The 18,453-nt window shown below is 36.9% G+C and overlaps 1 protein-coding gene and 1 long non-coding RNA gene across 9 annotated transcripts in view; one reads left to right on the forward strand and one right to left on the reverse strand.

Annotated features, from left to right (window-relative positions):
- The window catches only part of SRC (SRC proto-oncogene, non-receptor tyrosine kinase), a 93,754-nt gene that overhangs the window by 28,957 nt on the left and 46,344 nt on the right, over positions 1–18,453 (reverse strand). For 4 of the 7 annotated variants that reach the window (XM_039351341.1, XM_039351344.1, XM_039351340.1 and 1 more), the window contains exons 2-5: positions 9,081–9,292; positions 8,006–8,039; positions 6,714–6,813; positions 3,279–3,296 (exon numbers count right to left, since the gene is read on the reverse strand). In XM_039351341.1, the coding sequence (XP_039207275.1) occupies positions 3,279–3,296; positions 6,714–6,813; positions 8,006–8,039; positions 9,081–9,284 (356 nt within the window). In that variant the 5' untranslated portion in view covers positions 9,285–9,292. Of the gene's footprint in view, positions 1–3,278; positions 3,297–6,713; positions 6,814–8,005; positions 8,040–9,046; positions 9,293–18,453 lie in introns of all 7 variants that reach the window. The other 3 variants (XM_039351343.1, XM_039351347.1, XM_039351346.1) reach the window with 3 other exon arrangements.
- On the forward strand, positions 3,701–16,526 carry LOC120311634. 2 transcript variants are annotated; one of them, XR_005557683.1, is made up of 4 exons: positions 3,701–3,729; positions 4,362–4,463; positions 13,095–13,175; positions 14,123–16,526. It is a non-coding gene; the product is annotated as an uncharacterized LOC120311634 (long non-coding RNA). The 2 variants fall into 2 exon arrangements; XR_005557682.1 differs by having other exon boundaries at positions 13,095–16,526.

The raw sequence follows: 18,453 nt of genomic DNA on the forward strand, positions 1-18,453 counted from the left end.
GTGATGTTTACATTTGAGGATTGAGAGGACTGCAAAATGCAAGATTTGCCCAGTAGTTCGACAAGGTTGGCTGGAAAAATCCAAATGGTTCCCATAGTTCACTTTTGAGGGATTCATCAATAGGAGAACAGCTGAACAACAAGACTAGTCAGTCATTTATTGTAAGAGATCTCATGTAAGAGAACTTCCTGAGAGATGAATAAGAGTCTACATCTCCCTTATGCCAGTCTCAATGGTGCTTAAAGTCAGTTACAATTTTGATTTAGATTGCAGGAATGGTATTTATAAGGAAGACTGTTGACCCACATGTCAAACATTTAATACAGCTGCCCTCCAAAACCTAGAAACTTTAATTCCCTTCCATTTGGAAGCTACAAATATTCATGTGTTGTTATGCAGAAGCATTCAAAGTATCTCTGAAAACTGAAGACAACAACAGTTGCTCACTGGTGTTAAAAACAGATTTGTTTAAAAAAAAACTCTGCATGTTTTAAACATGTAACCAGGATCAACTAGTTTCTTCCACACAATGATATTGTACACGCACTTGTTGGAACTTTCTATTTGTTCGGACTCCATATGTTCCTGACTTGAGTTCTTGAGTTTTGACTTGAGTTCTTAATGGATTTGAACATTCCTCTTAAGTTCAGATGAACCTTCAGAACTGAAGAATCTTCTTGAATGAAGAAGAACTGAAGAATCTTCTTGAATGAGAAGCGGGACATTTTCAAAGAAAAAAAACCAAGAAAGTCTTTTGGAAAAAGGACCTTTGGGACAACCATGACCTGGATGATTGAGAATATCCATAGACATTCAGATGATCTCTTTCCAACCAGTGTCAGCAAGAAATACTCAGAACTTTATTTTATTTGCAGCTTCCATATATATATTATCAAAATCATAGGAATTTTTTTTAAAAAAATCCTGATATATTACTATTTCGGAATGGTAATGCTGCAAGAGAAACTTTATCCGTGAACATGTTTTGACCTTGACACTGTTGGCTATTAGAAATGTTTTTATTCAATCTTAAGAACTATCATAATAAAAAAATGGGCCAAGGCCACATAAAATTCAAGTTTTATATTTCTGGTTGGGACAATCGGGATATTTTCTGATTTAAAAAACCTCTTCAGCCTCCACACTTAAGAGCTCCAACAGATACATTATCAAGATTATGTATGTGTGTGTGTTGTTTATGTTTGTGTAGACAGTATTTTTTTCCCCCTTCTGTGGTATACTACATGGCTGTACACCAAATTTAGAGATAAAGGGCATGCAGCTGGGTCAGTGAAAGAACCTCAACAGATGAAAAAAGCAGGTGTTTGTCAGAGAAAAGATAAGCCACTAATACTTTCATTCCTTAGGGGGAAAATGCAAAAATAGCACTTTTTATTTGGCTTCTTTTAACCAATTACATGGTTACTAAGCATGCAGATGTTAATAGCACCAAATAAGGAGATAAAAACAGGGAAGGGATAAATGAAACTGTATAGCTAGCATGCAACACGGACTTGAAAGTGTTTTCATCTTGGTGATCTTTGCTAGCCAGGTTGGATAATAACTCAAGAAGGAATGGTCTTTCCTTCCTCTCACTGACATACAGATAGACCTCAGGTTACAACTGTGATGCTCATTACAATCATAAGTGGTGATGGATGTAAATCAGGTCAGCCACGTGACCAACCAGATTTTATTAATTTTGTGGCGGTCTTTAAGCAACTGTCATAGTCATTAAGTGAATGTTGCAGTTTTCAGTGAACCTATGGTTTGCTATGGATCATTTTTGACAAAAAACAAAAGTAAAGGCCAGTTTTTGTCAAAACCATTATAAAACGCAATCCTATGACTGCGGGATGCTGCGAGTGGTCATAAATGCCTGGCAGTTATCTGAAGAGCCATCAGGTGAGCGGGGGGGGGGGGGGAAAGGCAGTGATTGGAATGTCAAATCTGGGTCATATTGTAACTTTGATCAGATGTTAAAGTAACTGACTGTAAGTCAAAGATTACCTGTAGATTCTAGCCCACCCCCTCCAACATTGCTGAACAATATACACATTCAGATGTGTGTGAGTTAGATCATTTAAAAGGGAAAAACTGTTCATGTTTAAAACTAGACAAGTTAGTCATTCTCCACCCAGTGGGCAGGTGAATGACTAACGGTAAAATTTAGAAGCATTTCACTGGAGTGTTTTTGATCCCCATTCCTGCAATCATCCCTGACAGCCTAGCAGTGCAGTCAGAAAAACTTTGCACCATGATGCTTCTTGAACCAAGCCATGCCATTCAGACTACTGAGGCATGAGTGAGCATTGCATTTTTCAACTGTAATTTATTTTGCAGAGCAAAAACGAGTGTGGTTTTGCTCCTAATAACTAATTGATACTGGTAGGGAATTTTTATGCAGTCTTTCCTTATGTCAGAAAAAGGAAATGTTTCAACAACAACAAAAAAAAGGGTACTGCAGAATCTGTTTTATCTCTAGAGGAACAAAGAAAAAAAAATCACAGAAATGCCAACTGTCCTTGAAGAAAAAACAACATTCAACTTCTTCTGGTGTTTATTGTGCATAATAGGAGGGAAGAATAGAAAACCCCAGACCCAGCCTCTATTTTACACACATAACACACGAAAGGAGGAAATGTCATTACCATATCTATTTCTATATCAGGTTTTTATCTTTGGTATAAATTTTTGGAATGGATTTAACCTTTGTTGAACTACTTCCATTCATGACTGAAACAAATATCCGCTTGCTACATTAGACCTGTACACGCACACAAACACACCAACATTCTAGAATATATTAATCCATTCACTTAGAAATTGACAGATCCAATTTTGTGTATTTCCTTTCACTAAACTATATGAAAAATTATACACAACTATACTAAACCCCTTGACTTGCAGAGGAATATTCAATACTGTTTGTTTATGTGGTATGAGACCCAGTTTTTTCACTCTTAAAATATTTAAGTTGATGCTCATGATTTCTCTCAATTACCAGATACTTGCACATTCTTATTTGAAACCATAAGAATACCCAAAGGCCAAAGCTTATTGGGAACAGTGCTTCAAAAATGCATAGTTTGCTGGAATGCAAGAAGAAAGAACTCATAAAACCAATATCGTATAAAAAATAAAAGGCTAGGATTTATGCATAATTTACAGAATCAAGCATCTTAAACAATCCTTAACATTCAATCCTTTTTTCATACTGCAGACATGAAAACATTGGTTAGTACTCCCCCCCCCAATATCAAAAAAAAGATACACACCTGACATCCACTTTTCGCCTAAATGAAAGCATGAGGAACAGGATAAAAGAGAATGAAAGAGAAACAGACAGAGCTTAGATTAGAAGAAGTGTAGTTTTAGAACATTATTGAAAGTGAGAACAGTAGATTGGACTGATCGTTTCCCTTTTTTATTGTGGAAACAAGGCATTTTATAGTGGGCATCTCCCTCCCACGCACTTTCAATGCTGATCTAGAATGTTTTAAAATTGCTTTCTTCAGGAAGAGACACCTTCATCCCAATTTCACAGTGACAATCCAGAAAAAAAAACATTTCATAAAAGTAGGAGAGTATGACAGTGAAACAATGTTTATTTGCAACTGGATGACAATATTGATGGGCTTACTATATATTTTTCCTTTTTTTTCTTTTGCAGGTGTGGAGATAGTTGGGCTGGCTGACCTGTCTCTGTGGTACAAAGTGGATCATTGTGTTAAGTCCAATATATTGGTTTTTTATAGTAGAGCCAGGACATCTCAAAATAGGAGAAGACTGCTCCCTGATGCTTCAACTGAGATATAAGAATCCAATGTATTTGTCTAATAAAGGACAACTTACTGAGGTCCTTTGGCAACACTACAGATGTCCTGCAGGGAGGGGTGATGCATTATGTCCAAGAGTTTGAAGTGGTTGTACTTCTTCCTATTCTCCATGGAATAGGCTTATTCTAGATTACTTAACCTAGCCTGATTCAGGTCTTGATTCCCCTGGAGACTATAGTTGTTGAAGCTTTGCAGTCCATGATGGGCTGTTTTATAGATACTACAAGACTGTCTGAGACTCTTCTCATGCAGATCTTGATGGCACATCTAACATTTAGTTTGTGTCATTCTTTCTTTAGCTAGATATTGCATTTGTAGCCAAAGGAAGAAACAATTGTTTCCTGGCCCTGTTGAAAGACATAAAATTTGGGTCCAGGTTCATACTGATGGAATCTGGCTAGATGATGTGATTAAGGCTAAGAGCTACTTCTGATGCTCAGCTGGAAGACGTATTGACTAAGATGGTCTGTATGAATTCAATATCATATCCTAATTCATGTGGTATTCAAACTTTGTCTCTAGGAGTACAATTGTGGGATCCATGTGGATGATTTGGTTAGAAGGTCTGGTGCTCCACTGGGAGACTCTGTGTTGGGATGCTGACAAGTCTGGAATATTCTCAGGGTGAGCCATACTCCGTACACTTCAAATAAATGTATCCTATCTTTTGCTTTTTTTTCCCACCCAGACTTTGTGCTCTACAAAATTTAGGAAGTGAACCCTGTCTCATGTTCCCTCATCCTAGTATCTATAGTGAGTTAGATATAGTAAGAAGGCCATGTCTCTCCCCTTGAAGCAGTCTTCTGATAACCAATACTTGAGAGTATTTCTCAGTTTTGCAGGTGAGAGATAAAGCTCCTTTTTAGCCCTCAGTCTCAAGATATCATTCAGGGCCTCTCCAAATACTTTGCCACTACTGATAGAAGGACTGACTTTAATTCTGAGCCCATGTTGTAGTGTTTCAATGAAAGTTTTTCCCTAATGGCCACGTTGGGTACTATGCCTCTGGCTGAAAAATGGATCTTACCCAGGTTAATCTCCACAACGAAAGAGCCAGACCCAATTATGGGTTCCTATCTATGATCTATGAGGAGTAAGCAAGATTAAGTGTTTGGTCCATAATATAGAGGCCATAAGCTAGATTTAATGCCATAGCTCATCCTGCCTTGCAAAATCTCCATTTTGATATCCCCCTCCCTTAATGGATCTGAAAAGGGCTCCTTAGGGTTGCATCTTTAGGAACCATTGATAATGTAGTATTACACAGTTTCAAAATAATAGTGAATCTAAAGGTTAAAAGAATTTTGTGAGACTGATTTGGTGGTTATGAAATGGAGAATACAGACATTCAAATCTGCTTAGCTCAGGAGACTCTTATATTGACATAGTATAACAAAATCTGATTCAAAATTGTAGAATCACAGAATTGTAAAGTTGGAGAGGGCATATAGGCCATCTCATCCAATATTCTTCCATTCAGCGTGCTAATCTAGATTAAAGCATTCCCACTAAATATCTGGCCAATTTTTGCTTAAAGCGGTTCACTAAATGAGATCTCACTGCCTATCATAGTTCTCCCCCATTCTTTAGCTCCATTTTTTCTTTATTTAGTGCTCTTAATCATCTTCATACAATAACAAACCAAACATCCAGTCTGGATACGTTTTGGCTATTAACTAAAATCCTAGTAACTCTCAAGGTGGACATTGTGGAAAGAACTTTATACAGAGAAGTATAACATTTGCTACACAGAACTTTATACAGAACTTTATACAGAGAAGTATAACATTTGCTACAATGCTCTCTTTATAAGAGAGAAGAAGAAAAAGGAAATTAATTAACCCGCAGACTTTCATAAATGTCTCTTGTTGTTCAAAATAACTGTAAGAAAGAAAGGAAGAAGGCTTCAAGCAGAAATTCCGATATGTTTCAGGGAGATGAAATGTTTGGATAGAGCCTGACAGTTCCCGCACGCTTTATAGTACACCAAATCGGAGAAGCATATGGTAGTGCCCCATTCTCTTAATTTGACTACATTTGCTATTTTTTAAAAAATATGTCTAGACAGAATACTCCTTAGAATGCTATTTTCTGTGTTAAAATTTCTATTAGCATAAATTGGGGTGGACAACCTGTATCTTTCAAAATCATCCATAATTATAATTCTCAGCATCTCTCATCCTGGACTGGGAAGACTAAAGTTGCAGTTTAGCATAGCGGTCCCCAACTTTTTCACCTTGGTGGCCCAGCCTGGTATATATGTGTGGGCGTATGAGTGGCAGACACACTTGGTACAAGTGGCAGGCACATGTGTCCTCCACTCGGGCCAAGGGAGTTTCACTTGTGAAGCTCCACTTGCGCAAGCAAAGAGTGCTTACACGTGAAGCCCAATTTGCATGAACGCCGTCCGCTCACATGAGTGGAGCTCCATGTATGAGCACAAGCGCCCTCCACTCAAGCACCTCCGCTCGTGTGAGTAGAGCTTTGTACGTGCAGCCCAGTTTCAAACAGGCAGCGGCCTGGTAGTGAGCCATGGCCCGGGGGTTGTGGACCTCGGTTTAGCAGCACCAGACGATATATAGAGAGTCCATCATTTTTAAAAAAAATTCTTCAGTTGCTGAATTTCAGATGAATTTAAGCTGGATAACAAAATTTAACTCATCAAGGTCTATTACAAAGATAACCGATTCCAATGGACTTGAAAATTGCTTAGAGTTCTTTTTAATACCCATGCTGCAGATTACAATAAGTGGTTTCTACATAATATATTAGAGAGAAGCTTTATATTTGAATCACTGTAGCATTTTAGTAGAGAAAACTGGCTCAACACCTATACCAAATACAAAAGTTCTTATAGTGACAAAAAGTACTTACGTGTTATTGAGGATTTGGAGACGTTCTCCTTTTTTGAAAGAAAGATCTGATTCTGTCCGTGACTCATAATCATAGAGGGCCACAAATGTTGTGACTCCACCTGGAACAATATATTCACACAATGAACACCAGTCCACAAGAAATTAATCAGCATTGTTATTGCATTATGAAAGCATATTTAGTGAATCTTTTTTGAAAGGAACTCTGTAGATTAAGTTCTATCTGTGTAGGAACCATTTCTGTGTATTTGACCATCTTCCTTTTCTAGATACTAATATTCATAAGCAATGGAGTATTCTGCTTCTCCTTTTAATGTAGTCATTATTCAATAATAATTAAACATTGCAATTTTGGTATCTTTACTATTTCATGTATAGAATCGTAGGATTGAAAAGGACCTTGAAGGTCTTCTAGGCCAGCTCCTTGCCCAGGGCAAGACCATCCCAGACAAATGGCTGTCTAATCTTTGCTCATAAAGCTCTAATAATTCAGTACTTTCAACTCTGGGAGATGTGCTTAACAGCTATCCTGGTTAGGAAATTCCTACTTATTTTGAGTTTGGATCGTTGTATTATTGGAAATTCAAAAGAATAGCTTCTGCAAACACAAAAGTTAAAAACATGTGGTTGGCTATATTTGTACAACACATTGAATGTGGAGGTTGACCTCATAAATATATTAAATCAGTATCTTGGCTACTTAATATCTCAGTGAATTGTGCTAATGCAGTCATTATGTAATACCTATCCAGCCTCTGTGCGTAATTTATAATTTACTATTCCATAAAAGCCTAGAAACTGGGTTAATTGACGAAACCATGGGGAAGTCTTGAAAGTGCACTTCACATTCATTCAGCCATTAACAAAGAAACCCTTTGATGCAGTTCCACAAAATGAAAAACTTTCTTCTTCTAGACACAATAGTAGATCCAATGCACTACATCAAAACAGCTGCTTCACTGGTTTCAATTGTCCTCTGCCCATGCTGGCATCTGTTCAGAAGACATTTCCACCAAAACAAAAAATCTGGGCAGAGAGGTGGAGTTTGCCACAACATTTCAGTTGGAGCTGCCAAGGAAGAGCATTTTGCTTTTTTCTATGATGTAATCTTGTTTTACATGATACAATCCAACCACAGCCCTAATAAAGCAAATCACGTTAATTTAACTTTTGATCACTGCATCCTCTTAACTCTAACCGGTAATCCACAGTTTTAGACATAAAGGAAGTATATTTCAGATGACCAAAATAGTTCTAGATTAAAAGTTCTCCTGTGACAGAAAACATACTGACCAGCTAAAGTGCCACAGCGCTGAGGAGAAGTGACCATATCTGATGTATTTGATCCCCCAAAGAGCTTTGGTTCTGTAGCTGTATTTCCAAATAACCGACTAGGAGTACGATGAGTTTCTGGTATAGAATCGTAGGATTGAAAAGGACCTTGAAGGTCTTCTAGGCCAGCTCCTTGCCCAGGGCAAGACCATCCCAGACAAATGGCTGTCTAATCTTTGCTCATAAAGCTCTAATAATTCAGTACTTTCAACTCTGGGAGATGTGCTTAACAGCTATCCTGGTTAGGAAATTCCTACTTATTTTGAGTTTGGATCGTTGTATTATTGGAAATTCAAAAGAATAGCTTCTGCAAACACAAAAGTTAAAAACATGTGGTTGGCTATATTTGTACAACACATTGAATGTGGAGGTTGACCTCATAAATATATTAAATCAGTATCTTGGCTACTTAATATCTCAGTGAATTGTGCTAATGCAGTCATTATGTAATACCTATCCAGCCTCTGTGCGTAATTTATAATTTACTATTCCATAAAAGCCTAGAAACTGGGTTAATTGACGAAACCATGGGGAAGTCTTGAAAGTGCACTTCACATTCATTCAGCCATTAACAAAGAAACCCTTTGATGCAGTTCCACAAAATGAAAAACTTTCTTCTTCTAGACACAATAGTAGATCCAATGCACTACATCAAAACAGCTGCTTCACTGGTTTCAATTGTCCTCTGCCCATGCTGGCATCTGTTCAGAAGACATTTCCACCAAAACAAAAAATCTGGGCAGAGAGGTGGAGTTTGCCACAACATTTCAGTTGGAGCTGCCAAGGAAGAGCATTTTGCTTTTTTCTATGATGTAATCTTGTTTTACATGATACAATCCAACCACAGCCCTAATAAAGCAAATCACGTTAATTTAACTTTTGATCACTGCATCCTCTTAACTCTAACCGGTAATCCACAGTTTTAGACATAAAGGAAGTATATTTCAGATGACCAAAATAGTTCTAGATTAAAAGTTCTCCTGTGACAGAAAACATACTGACCAGCTAAAGTGCCACAGCGCTGAGGAGAAGTGACCATATCTGATGTATTTGATCCCCCAAAGAGCTTTGGTTCTGTAGCTGTATTTCCAAATAACCGACTAGGAGTACGATGAGTTTCTGGAATGGTGGTCTTGCTGGGCGTTTGAGAGGTAGAGCAGCTGCCATGTATATTTTCTGTGGAGTCCAAACTGCGTCTCCGTTGGCTAGGGTCTTTGGGTTTACTTTTACTGCTCCCCATGATCCAAGCTGCAAGAGAAGAAGACAGCAAAGGGGATATTATATTTTTTGCTGTGGATGGTAGGCTCTTAGATTCTGGAAGACACAACAGGTTTTCTGACTTGTTCGATGGCCAGGTCAAAAATTAAACCATTAGGATGAACTGGCTGCTTTAAAAGAAGCACACTCTGTTCTGGCAATTATTTGTTCAGAGCAACCTGAGTAGACATAGGAAAGCTTTTATTTTGGTTACTGTCCATAGTTTTGGACTTATTGCTGATTCTTGAAACACAAAAACAGAAACTACCTCTGTTATTCCATGAACATATCCTTACAAATGTTTACTTAAGTAACTAGGTTCTGCTTGATTTTCTAGGCTTTAATTTCAGCTTGAATAGGTAAAGAAAAGGGTTTCAAGGACAAAAGAAGGAATATAAATCTTCATTTGGATTTTCAAAATTTGGCCAGCATAATCATATAGTCCATTTAGCTTCATAATCTATATATGCCCTAAAGCTCAGCTGCTCTGGATAAAAGCTTAAAGTAGGTTCAGGCTTAGGCCTGACTGAGCATATTATTAAAGGCATCTTTCCCAGAGGGTTGCTGCTGAAGCACATTTACCTATGTAGTAAACAAGGGGTGAGTTTGACCTCTTCCTGACATGTTTTCAAGGACTTTGGTTCAAATATAGACAGTAACAAAAAAAAAAACAGTGTTTTGGAGTCACATCAGCTCCACCAAAGAATAAAGCAAGAGAAGAATTATGCCCTCAGCCCAAGGTAGTAGCAAAGTAAGTCAAACATATTGTCTCAAACCACATCATACAGCTAAGGCTACAAATCAGATAAGAGATATAGCTTTTTTAATCATGCAATAATGAACATCACCAAGAAATCATGTCCATTTTTCATTATGCTATATATTTTTTGGCTTTGAAAAGATCCCTAAGCATTTTGAATGGTGATCTAATTCATAGGCTGAGTTCAAACATCAACCAAGGATTGTTTGTTTCTACTTGGCTTAGCATGATGATTGAACCTATAATCTTTTGTAAGATTATAGGTTCAATGGTTCATGGTTGGAATGTAATGTGAGAAGCAAACCAATTGGTTTATTGAATCACACTCTGTTCTGGCAATTATTTGTTCAGAGCAACCTGAGTAGACATAGGAAAGCTTTTATTTTGGTTACTGTCCATAGTTTTGGACTTATTGCTGATTCTTGAAACACAAAAACAGAAACTACCTCTGTTATTCCATGAACATATCCTTACAAATGTTTACTTAAGTAACTAGGTTCTGCTTGATTTTCTAGGCTTTAATTTCAGCTTGAATAGGTAAAGAAAAGGGTTTCAAGGACAAAAGAAGGAATATAAATCTTCATTTGGATTTTCAAAATTTGGCCAGCATAATCATATAGTCCATTTAGCTTCATAATCTATATATGCCCTAAAGCTCAGCTGCTCTGGATAAAAGCTTAAAGTAGGTTCAGGCTTAGGCCTGACTGAGCATATTATTAAAGGCATCTTTCCCAGAGGGTTGCTGCTGAAGCACATTTACCTATGTAGTAAACAAGGGGTGAGTTTGACCTCTTCCTGACATGTTTTCAAGGACTTTGGTTCAAATATAGACAGTAACAAAAAAAAAAACAGTGTTTTGGAGTCACATCAGCTCCACCAAAGAATAAAGCAAGAGAAGAATTATGCCCTCAGCCCAAGGTAGTAGCAAAGTAAGTCAAACATATTGTCTCAAACCACATCATACAGCTAAGGCTACAAATCAGATAAGAGATATAGCTTTTTTAATCATGCAATAATGAACATCACCAAGAAATCATGTCCATTTTTCATTATGCTATATATTTTTTGGCTTTGAAAAGATCCCTAAGCATTTTGAATGGTGATCTAATTCATAGGCTGAGTTCAAACATCAACCAAGGATTGTTTGTTTCTACTTGGCTTAGCATGATGATTGAACCTATAATCTTTTGTAAGATTATAGGTTCAATGGTTCATGGTTGGAATGTAATGTGAGAAGCAAACCAATTGGTTTATTGAATAAACAATAGCTAAATAAACAATGACATAAAACAAAATATGAATTCAGTTTTGAGATGATTGAAAAAGATGATAAAGATAACATGCAATCTATACCCCATTATTTTAACAGATGGTTTTGGAAGATACATTGTACACAAGGATACTTGAAATCCATTTATTAGAGACTGCTACCCAATCACACAAGAATTTCTCTGCTAACAACTGCCCTAAACATATGTTGTGTATTTATGATCCTGTTTCTCTGTCTTTTTGTGTTGGCTAAGTATGGCCAACACACTTAACTAGAGCATTGAAATTTCTAGGTTTACATAATACATTGAATCATTGGCTAATCAAAGTCCTGGGTTTGCACATGAGGCTAAGCCACACATATAATAAGATTCAAGTTAAACAAGGTTAGTTATAGTATACTGAAGAATTAAACCACTAGGTTTTTTGCTGATCTGTTTAAGCATAGTTCTGTGGATGCAGCCATTCTAGGTTTCTTATATATTCCAAGGAATATGCTTTAAAAGCAATTTTAAACTTTTATCTCACTTTGTTTAATGACCTTGCAGCAACTGATTTCACTGATGTTGTGAATCAAACATGAATGTTTGACTCAAGAGAGGAATTCCTTTTCTCCTTCTGCTTGCCAGTTTTTAAACAAAATGAGGTGAAGTAGTCTGCTATCTCAAAGTCTGGTTTCTCACTGATCTGACATGGCATAATAATGGAGCCTTTCCTGCAGCTGATTTACTAACGAGGACAAGTCCAAACTGGTAGTCTTCAGAGAAAAAGACTGCAAAAGGACAAGCTGACTGCTGCAATGAATTAGATGTTTTTTGTCCTGATAGTAAAGCCATCAGTATGAATTTGTTATAAAAAATATGGCCAGTATTGTATTATTTTAATTGCATTTACTAGCAAGCAATAATGGGATTTGTTTAGTAAACCTATCCATTGTTGAAGGAATAAACAACATGGCATCACATTTTACCTCCAGCTAAATAATAAGAGGAACCTAAATGGTTCCACCCTGCACATTCTTTGGTGAATACCTAATTTTGGAAAGGCATGAGTGTGTCCCCCAGATGAATGCCTGAAAAGATAGAATGTTTTATACAACTTTCCCATGCAATTTCATTCAAATAAAGGCTGAACTGGCATAAACTAAGCTGCACCTTTATAATAGAATATTATAGAATAATGAGGAACATTGGTTTAACCCCTAGAAAAGAATCAAAAATAATGAGGAGCATTGGTTTAACTCCTACAAAATTTCCAATTTGCTGGCTAGATTTAGAATATCAGTGAGTGTTATCAGTAATTAGATCAAGCAACTCTCTTTCCCCAGAAGCTGGCTTCCATTCAACATTTTATAAAAATGAGAATTGCTCAGAGAAGGAGCAAACAAACAAACATTCAGTTCTATATCTCTGGGCTTTGGCTAGCAAGATCCAAATATCATTTTAATTATTTTCCTAGAATTAGACTGAAGGAAGATGTCCTGAGGGAAAAGGCTAAGAACTCCACAACTAGACAACCTAGGAAGCATCTCTAGTAGTATGGTATTATTTTGTGGAGAATCCTTGAAAAAAGAGATTTATGAGAAAGGCTTAAATTTCCACTCATCCCAATTTGTAACACAGGGTATAGAAAGGTATGAAGGTATTTCTGTACTTTAAATAAATAATTATTAAGCCCAGGATGATTTAATGTTGAAGAGGAGCTTGGTGACATTTTGCAGAAAATGCTACACTCAGCCCTATCACCCTAATTCTTTATTTATAGGGGCATCCTGAGAAATAGAAGTTATGTATGATTTCTCCCTCCTAGCCTCCACTCTTCATTTGCAAAATCTACATTTGCAGAGTAAGTTCTGATCTATCATTTCAGTGGGCTTCAGAATCAAGCAAATTTGTATCTATGACTACAACAGGCATTAATTTCTTCCTGTTGCTCTTAATGCCAAACCTCTAATTATTTACTTCTTGGAGTTGTTGTAAGGTTGCTTCCAACCCTCCTCAAGGTACTTTTAGCACTTTTTCTTTTTGTTAGTTGTGCACTTTGCCATTCAAGTGATACTTGAACTAAAGTTGTGAAGATATTTTAAACATAAAATGAGCAAAGCTCTGATTAAAGCATTATACAAATTATGCTAGTGAAAAGAAACAATTCATGCAGGATCCAATCTGGGTCAGTCATTAGGATCAAAGTTTTAGTCTTCTGAGCTTTCAGCCCATCCTCAGGGAATTTCTCTCTCACCAGAATATGTGCTTTGGGAGATTCTATCCATAGTATTTATGTGCTGCCTGGTTGTGTATGGCTTTTTAATTGTTGATTGGGGAGTTGATGGCCAGTTATTACATTGTTGGCTATTTGCTTCCTTGTGCTACCAAATCTTGGCTCCTAAGTAGTTGATAAGCTGATGGTAAATCAGCACTCCTGTTGATTGACCAGGGGCCTGCTTCCCAGGCTTCAATCATTTCGCTGGCTATTTTTGTACCTGCCTGGCCAACATTTTTAGTAGCTGTGAAACTGAATGTATGTCCTTGTTCATTGCAATGTGAGGCTACCAATGAGTTCTCATCTGACCACTCACTTGTACTTTTGCAACCTAGTGGTTAGCTTCCTCCCCATCTGTCCTACATAGTCACAGGGGAGCTGGTAGATTCTAAAGTTCAGAATCCTAAACCTCTGGTCTAGGTGACCAACCCAGATTGGATCCTCAGCATTATCCTGAGACATATATATTTGCGTTTATTCAGAACAATTCATCCCTAATGCTGCTATAAACAATATCCAATATTTCCTAATAGATTATCCTGATGGAGTCTTCCTTCCATTTACCTTCCATCAATGACAGCATCTATGAATGTATATGTTTATGTATGTATGTACTATATATGAATTTGAATATGTATGTATGTATGTATGAATAACAGAAGTGTTCCCAATTTTGACAATGAAAATAGGATTATAGAAGTACCATATTTTGGAATCCCTCCTTTGGAAAAATAATGTAAAATGATTGCTCTTGGAAGAAGAAAGGCACAACAAAATAAATCTAGGAAAGTCATAATAATGCCAACTTTCTTCAATGTCTCTTTCATCAGTTTTAAAACACTTGCCAATTCTCTCTTAAAAGGCCATGTTAACACTAGAGCTAGAATTAAAGGATAGAGCATAAGCTCCTTACACATACACACCACATTTGTAAATCACTGACAGAAGGAGGAGGAGGCTGACTGCTTTTGTGACCTTTCATGCATGAAGAAGGGACAATTCTCCGCTCCACTTCACTAAGTCAGTAGGACAAGAAAAGGAGGTGAAGGTTGATAGCCCATGGCTATCAACCAAGCTTATGCAGCAAAGTCTTTGATAAAGAAATAATGCCATTTTATCTAGAACCCACAAGGTTATCCTGACAGGTAGAAATCAAAACAAAAAAAAATCTAGCAAAGCCAGCATTTTTAATGTTGTGGGTAAAATTCCTGAGTTACTTCTTGTACAAAATTGTGTTTCACATAGAATCAGGGTTGAAAGACCCCATGAGCACATTCATTTTTGATAAGCCTACAAGATGAAGAATAAGGTAGATCTTCTGCCTTAATTTTTTTTTATAGATTCTCCCAAAGCCTTTGACGAATTGTTGATGGAAAAAATAGGCAAAATTGCCTGGGTCTTGCCTGGCCACAGTATTCCTCCACACTGTGTGTTTTGCTAGTTCCATTCTTCACAATTGTGTCTTTTATAGGAATTAGTAAAAGCACTAGCTCTTCAAATAGCTATATATTAAAGGAAGAGGAACTGCAGTATTTTAAGCCTTATTTGTTTATTTAGGTGGTAGGTCCTGCTGTGTTTGAAAGGAATCATTTTATTTAATACAGATTTATCACTAGGAAGTTAGCCCTGACAATCATTACGAGCAGCTAGCTATTTCTAATTAAAAATAAAATTTTAAAATTGTCCTCTTCGCCTCTCTCCCTCTTTCCAAACACACAAACACAGACCCACTTCATAAGAAACAAGAGGCCAGAGTCAATAAAATCAGCACACTCTCTGAAACTGCAATCAACAGCAGGGTTATAAATTAGAAAGATTTGATTTGAATCTTTCCTCTGGCTATCTTATTTTATACATAAAACTATGTCATTATTTGTTTCAGTTCCTCTGCAGTTAAGCACCACAATTATGACTCTCTTTAGTCATCTTTAGTTTGTTTTCAGCAGCGCCCAGGAGAAATGAGAGAAGAATACCGTGGTTTATCTGTCTCAAAGCATATTGGAAAAAATAAATGATTTATCACCAACAACAATGCTTTCAAATCATAAAATAAATCAGATCCAAATAAGTTCTTCTTTCTTTCTTGGGGATAGGCTACATTATTAAGAGAAGCTAAAACAACATACTGTAACAAATTGTGTTTGATATAAGCTTGGCTTAGCTATATATGTCTCCACTGATCTACCTTACAGAGCTTCTGGAAAAGATACAAACTTGGAACTGGTTAAAGTAGAAGGTTACATCTGAAAATAAATACCCAAGTGGATCAGCATCACATTTTCTTTTATCTAAAATTTTCTGAGAAATATTCAGAGAGAGGTCTCCATCTTTTTATAAATAGTCATTAGTTTATTTAAAAATATCTGACCCAAAGCTCTAAGTTGAGTAAGAATACTTTAGTTATGGGGGGAACAAATCTAAAATCTGGAATGTTATAGAGTAACCTATCCCAAATAGGTACTCTTATGAGTTTTGAACTCCAAAATGTTTTGCCATTAGGCAAGCGGATTTATAGTCCAAAACATTAGGAGGGCACTAGGGTACAAAATATATTTATATAGAGAGTATGAAAGGATTGCTAAGCAGTATCCCCAAACAATTACAGTATTGTTAAAGATGGGTCTTTGGAAAGCTTCCTAATAGGCTGGAAGCTATCATAAACCGTCTCTGATGCATCATCAAGAAAATGGGCAATGATTAAGCTTGAGCATGGAGATCTTCTGGTCAACAAAGATATAAGGAAGAGGACACTTTATCTGAACCTAAATTTGAGACTTTCACACCTTTCTTGACATAATTTCTTTTATTTTGACACAGAATGTGTCCTGTATAGTGTTTGCTGTTATATTGGTCAATATATAACAATAGTAATAGCACTTGTCAATATATAGCAATAGTAATAGCACTTAGACTTATATACTACTCAATAGTGCTTTACAGCACTCTCTCAGCAGTTTACAACATCAGCATATTGCCCCAACAATCTGGGTCCCCATTTTACCAACCCCAGAAAGATGGAAAGCTGAGTCAACCTTGAACCCGTCAGGATCAAACTCCTGGCTGTAGGTAGTACAATACTGCATTCCAACCACTGTGCCAATTACTATGATCATATTTTGATCATAATAACCGAAAACATCACACAAGATATATACTGTGGGGGAAAAAGATGTTTGTTTAGGAAACTTAGGACATTGCATTGTATTTTCTTTATATAAAATGCTGTTTCAGGAATATGTTTTCCTAGGTTGCTTCCTGCAGTCTCTTCTGAAGGATAGAGCATAGGAGCCAACAATTAAATGGGAACACTAAAGCCACCTGGACTTTAGAAGCCAAGGCTACTGATGGGTTTACAGGTTCCAGAATGCATGGTAGCAAAAAAGTGTGATCTGCAGATTGCAAAGAAGGAACAACACAAGATGATTCTAAGATAGCCTTCCCAAAATTGGTGCCATCCAGATGCATTGAACGTCAACACCTGGAATCCCTCAGCCATGCAGCCAACAGCCATGCTGGTAGGGAGTTAGTCCAACATCTCAAGAAGACATCAGGTTGAGGAAAGCTATATTCTGGGCAAGAAATAGTGTTTAAAGCAGTGACCCCCAACCTTTTGGGCACCAGGGACTAGCTCAGTGGAGAGAGGTTTTTGGGGGGACCAAAGTGGGCATGGTTTTGCATGCTGCCTGCATCCCATGGATGGGGCTTCACTTGTTTGCATGGCCCAGTTTCTGGCATGCTGCAAACCAATGCCAGTCCCCAGAGTGGGGATTGGAGAATCCCTGATCTAAAGGATATCTGTTAGCACAACATTTCTGCGTAGTTACTTGAGCAACTGAACATCAGGTCCAGATAAATGATTTTTCAGTCTTGGAATTTCCTTTATTAATTAACCATCCTTTTGCCAGACCCCCATCCCACCCCATATCATCAAGGGCTAATTCAATGACAGGGTACTAACAGGTCTGCAGAGATTGCAGCATTATTCCCAGGTTGAATCACTAAAACATGACCCCCCCCCGCGTGGAATAAATACTTCAAAGTGAGCAAATTAAGCAAATTAGTGCATTTTCAGGACTATTGTACACAAGGGTGTCAAAGAGAGTTGTACTCTCACAGATTAAAAAAACATTTTGCAAGCTTATGTGGTGGCTGTGAACTGCAGCAAAACAGAACAGTTACTTTATTTTACTGTGCCATATTTTTTCCAACAATTTCTCCAAATTTTTAAATGGTGCTTGATTAGGAAATAAGTACCATTTGACTGACAGCATTTTAAAAAAGGATGTTTTATAATTGTACTTAAAAATAAATGTACTCTGCGAAGGTAGGCCATTTGAATTAAGTATTTCACCAAATGATTGCAGTATATACAAATAAGCCCAGCCCTTTTATCTGGATTTATGACATTGTATTTGACTTTAAATAAAGAACATCTTGATACCAAGACTGAATCTTCTCTTTTTTAGTGATGCCCCTACAGCTAGGGAGGAGGTTAATTATTATTGGAATTCTTATTTGCAAATTGAAATGATACAGTCCAAATAAACTTCTATTAGCTCACCTGTATATACAGACTATAAATAACATATTAAGTTATTCTAACCTCTGCATTTCTTTACATTAATAAAAAGAGATAACGCTTCCCTTTAGAAAGAAACTAGGCCAGAGCAAAGAAATAGAAAGGTCAAGATAATATCTCAACTAAATCTGATAGATGTAAATAACATTTGTAGTAAATTAGTAGTATGTTTACTCTTCATATATCTTCAATTCAATAGTGTCAATGGGAAGGGAAGGTCAATACATGCAAGACAATGTTGTGGATCCATGTAGCATCATGACTGAAGGTCCATTGTTTGACACA

Source organism: Crotalus tigris, unplaced genomic scaffold (genome assembly GCF_016545835.1).
Source record: "Crotalus tigris isolate CLP2741 ecotype Arizona unplaced genomic scaffold, ASM1654583v1 scf7180000018371.15429387391:27106975, whole genome shotgun sequence".
Lineage (NCBI taxonomy): Eukaryota > Metazoa > Chordata > Lepidosauria > Squamata > Viperidae > Crotalus > Crotalus tigris.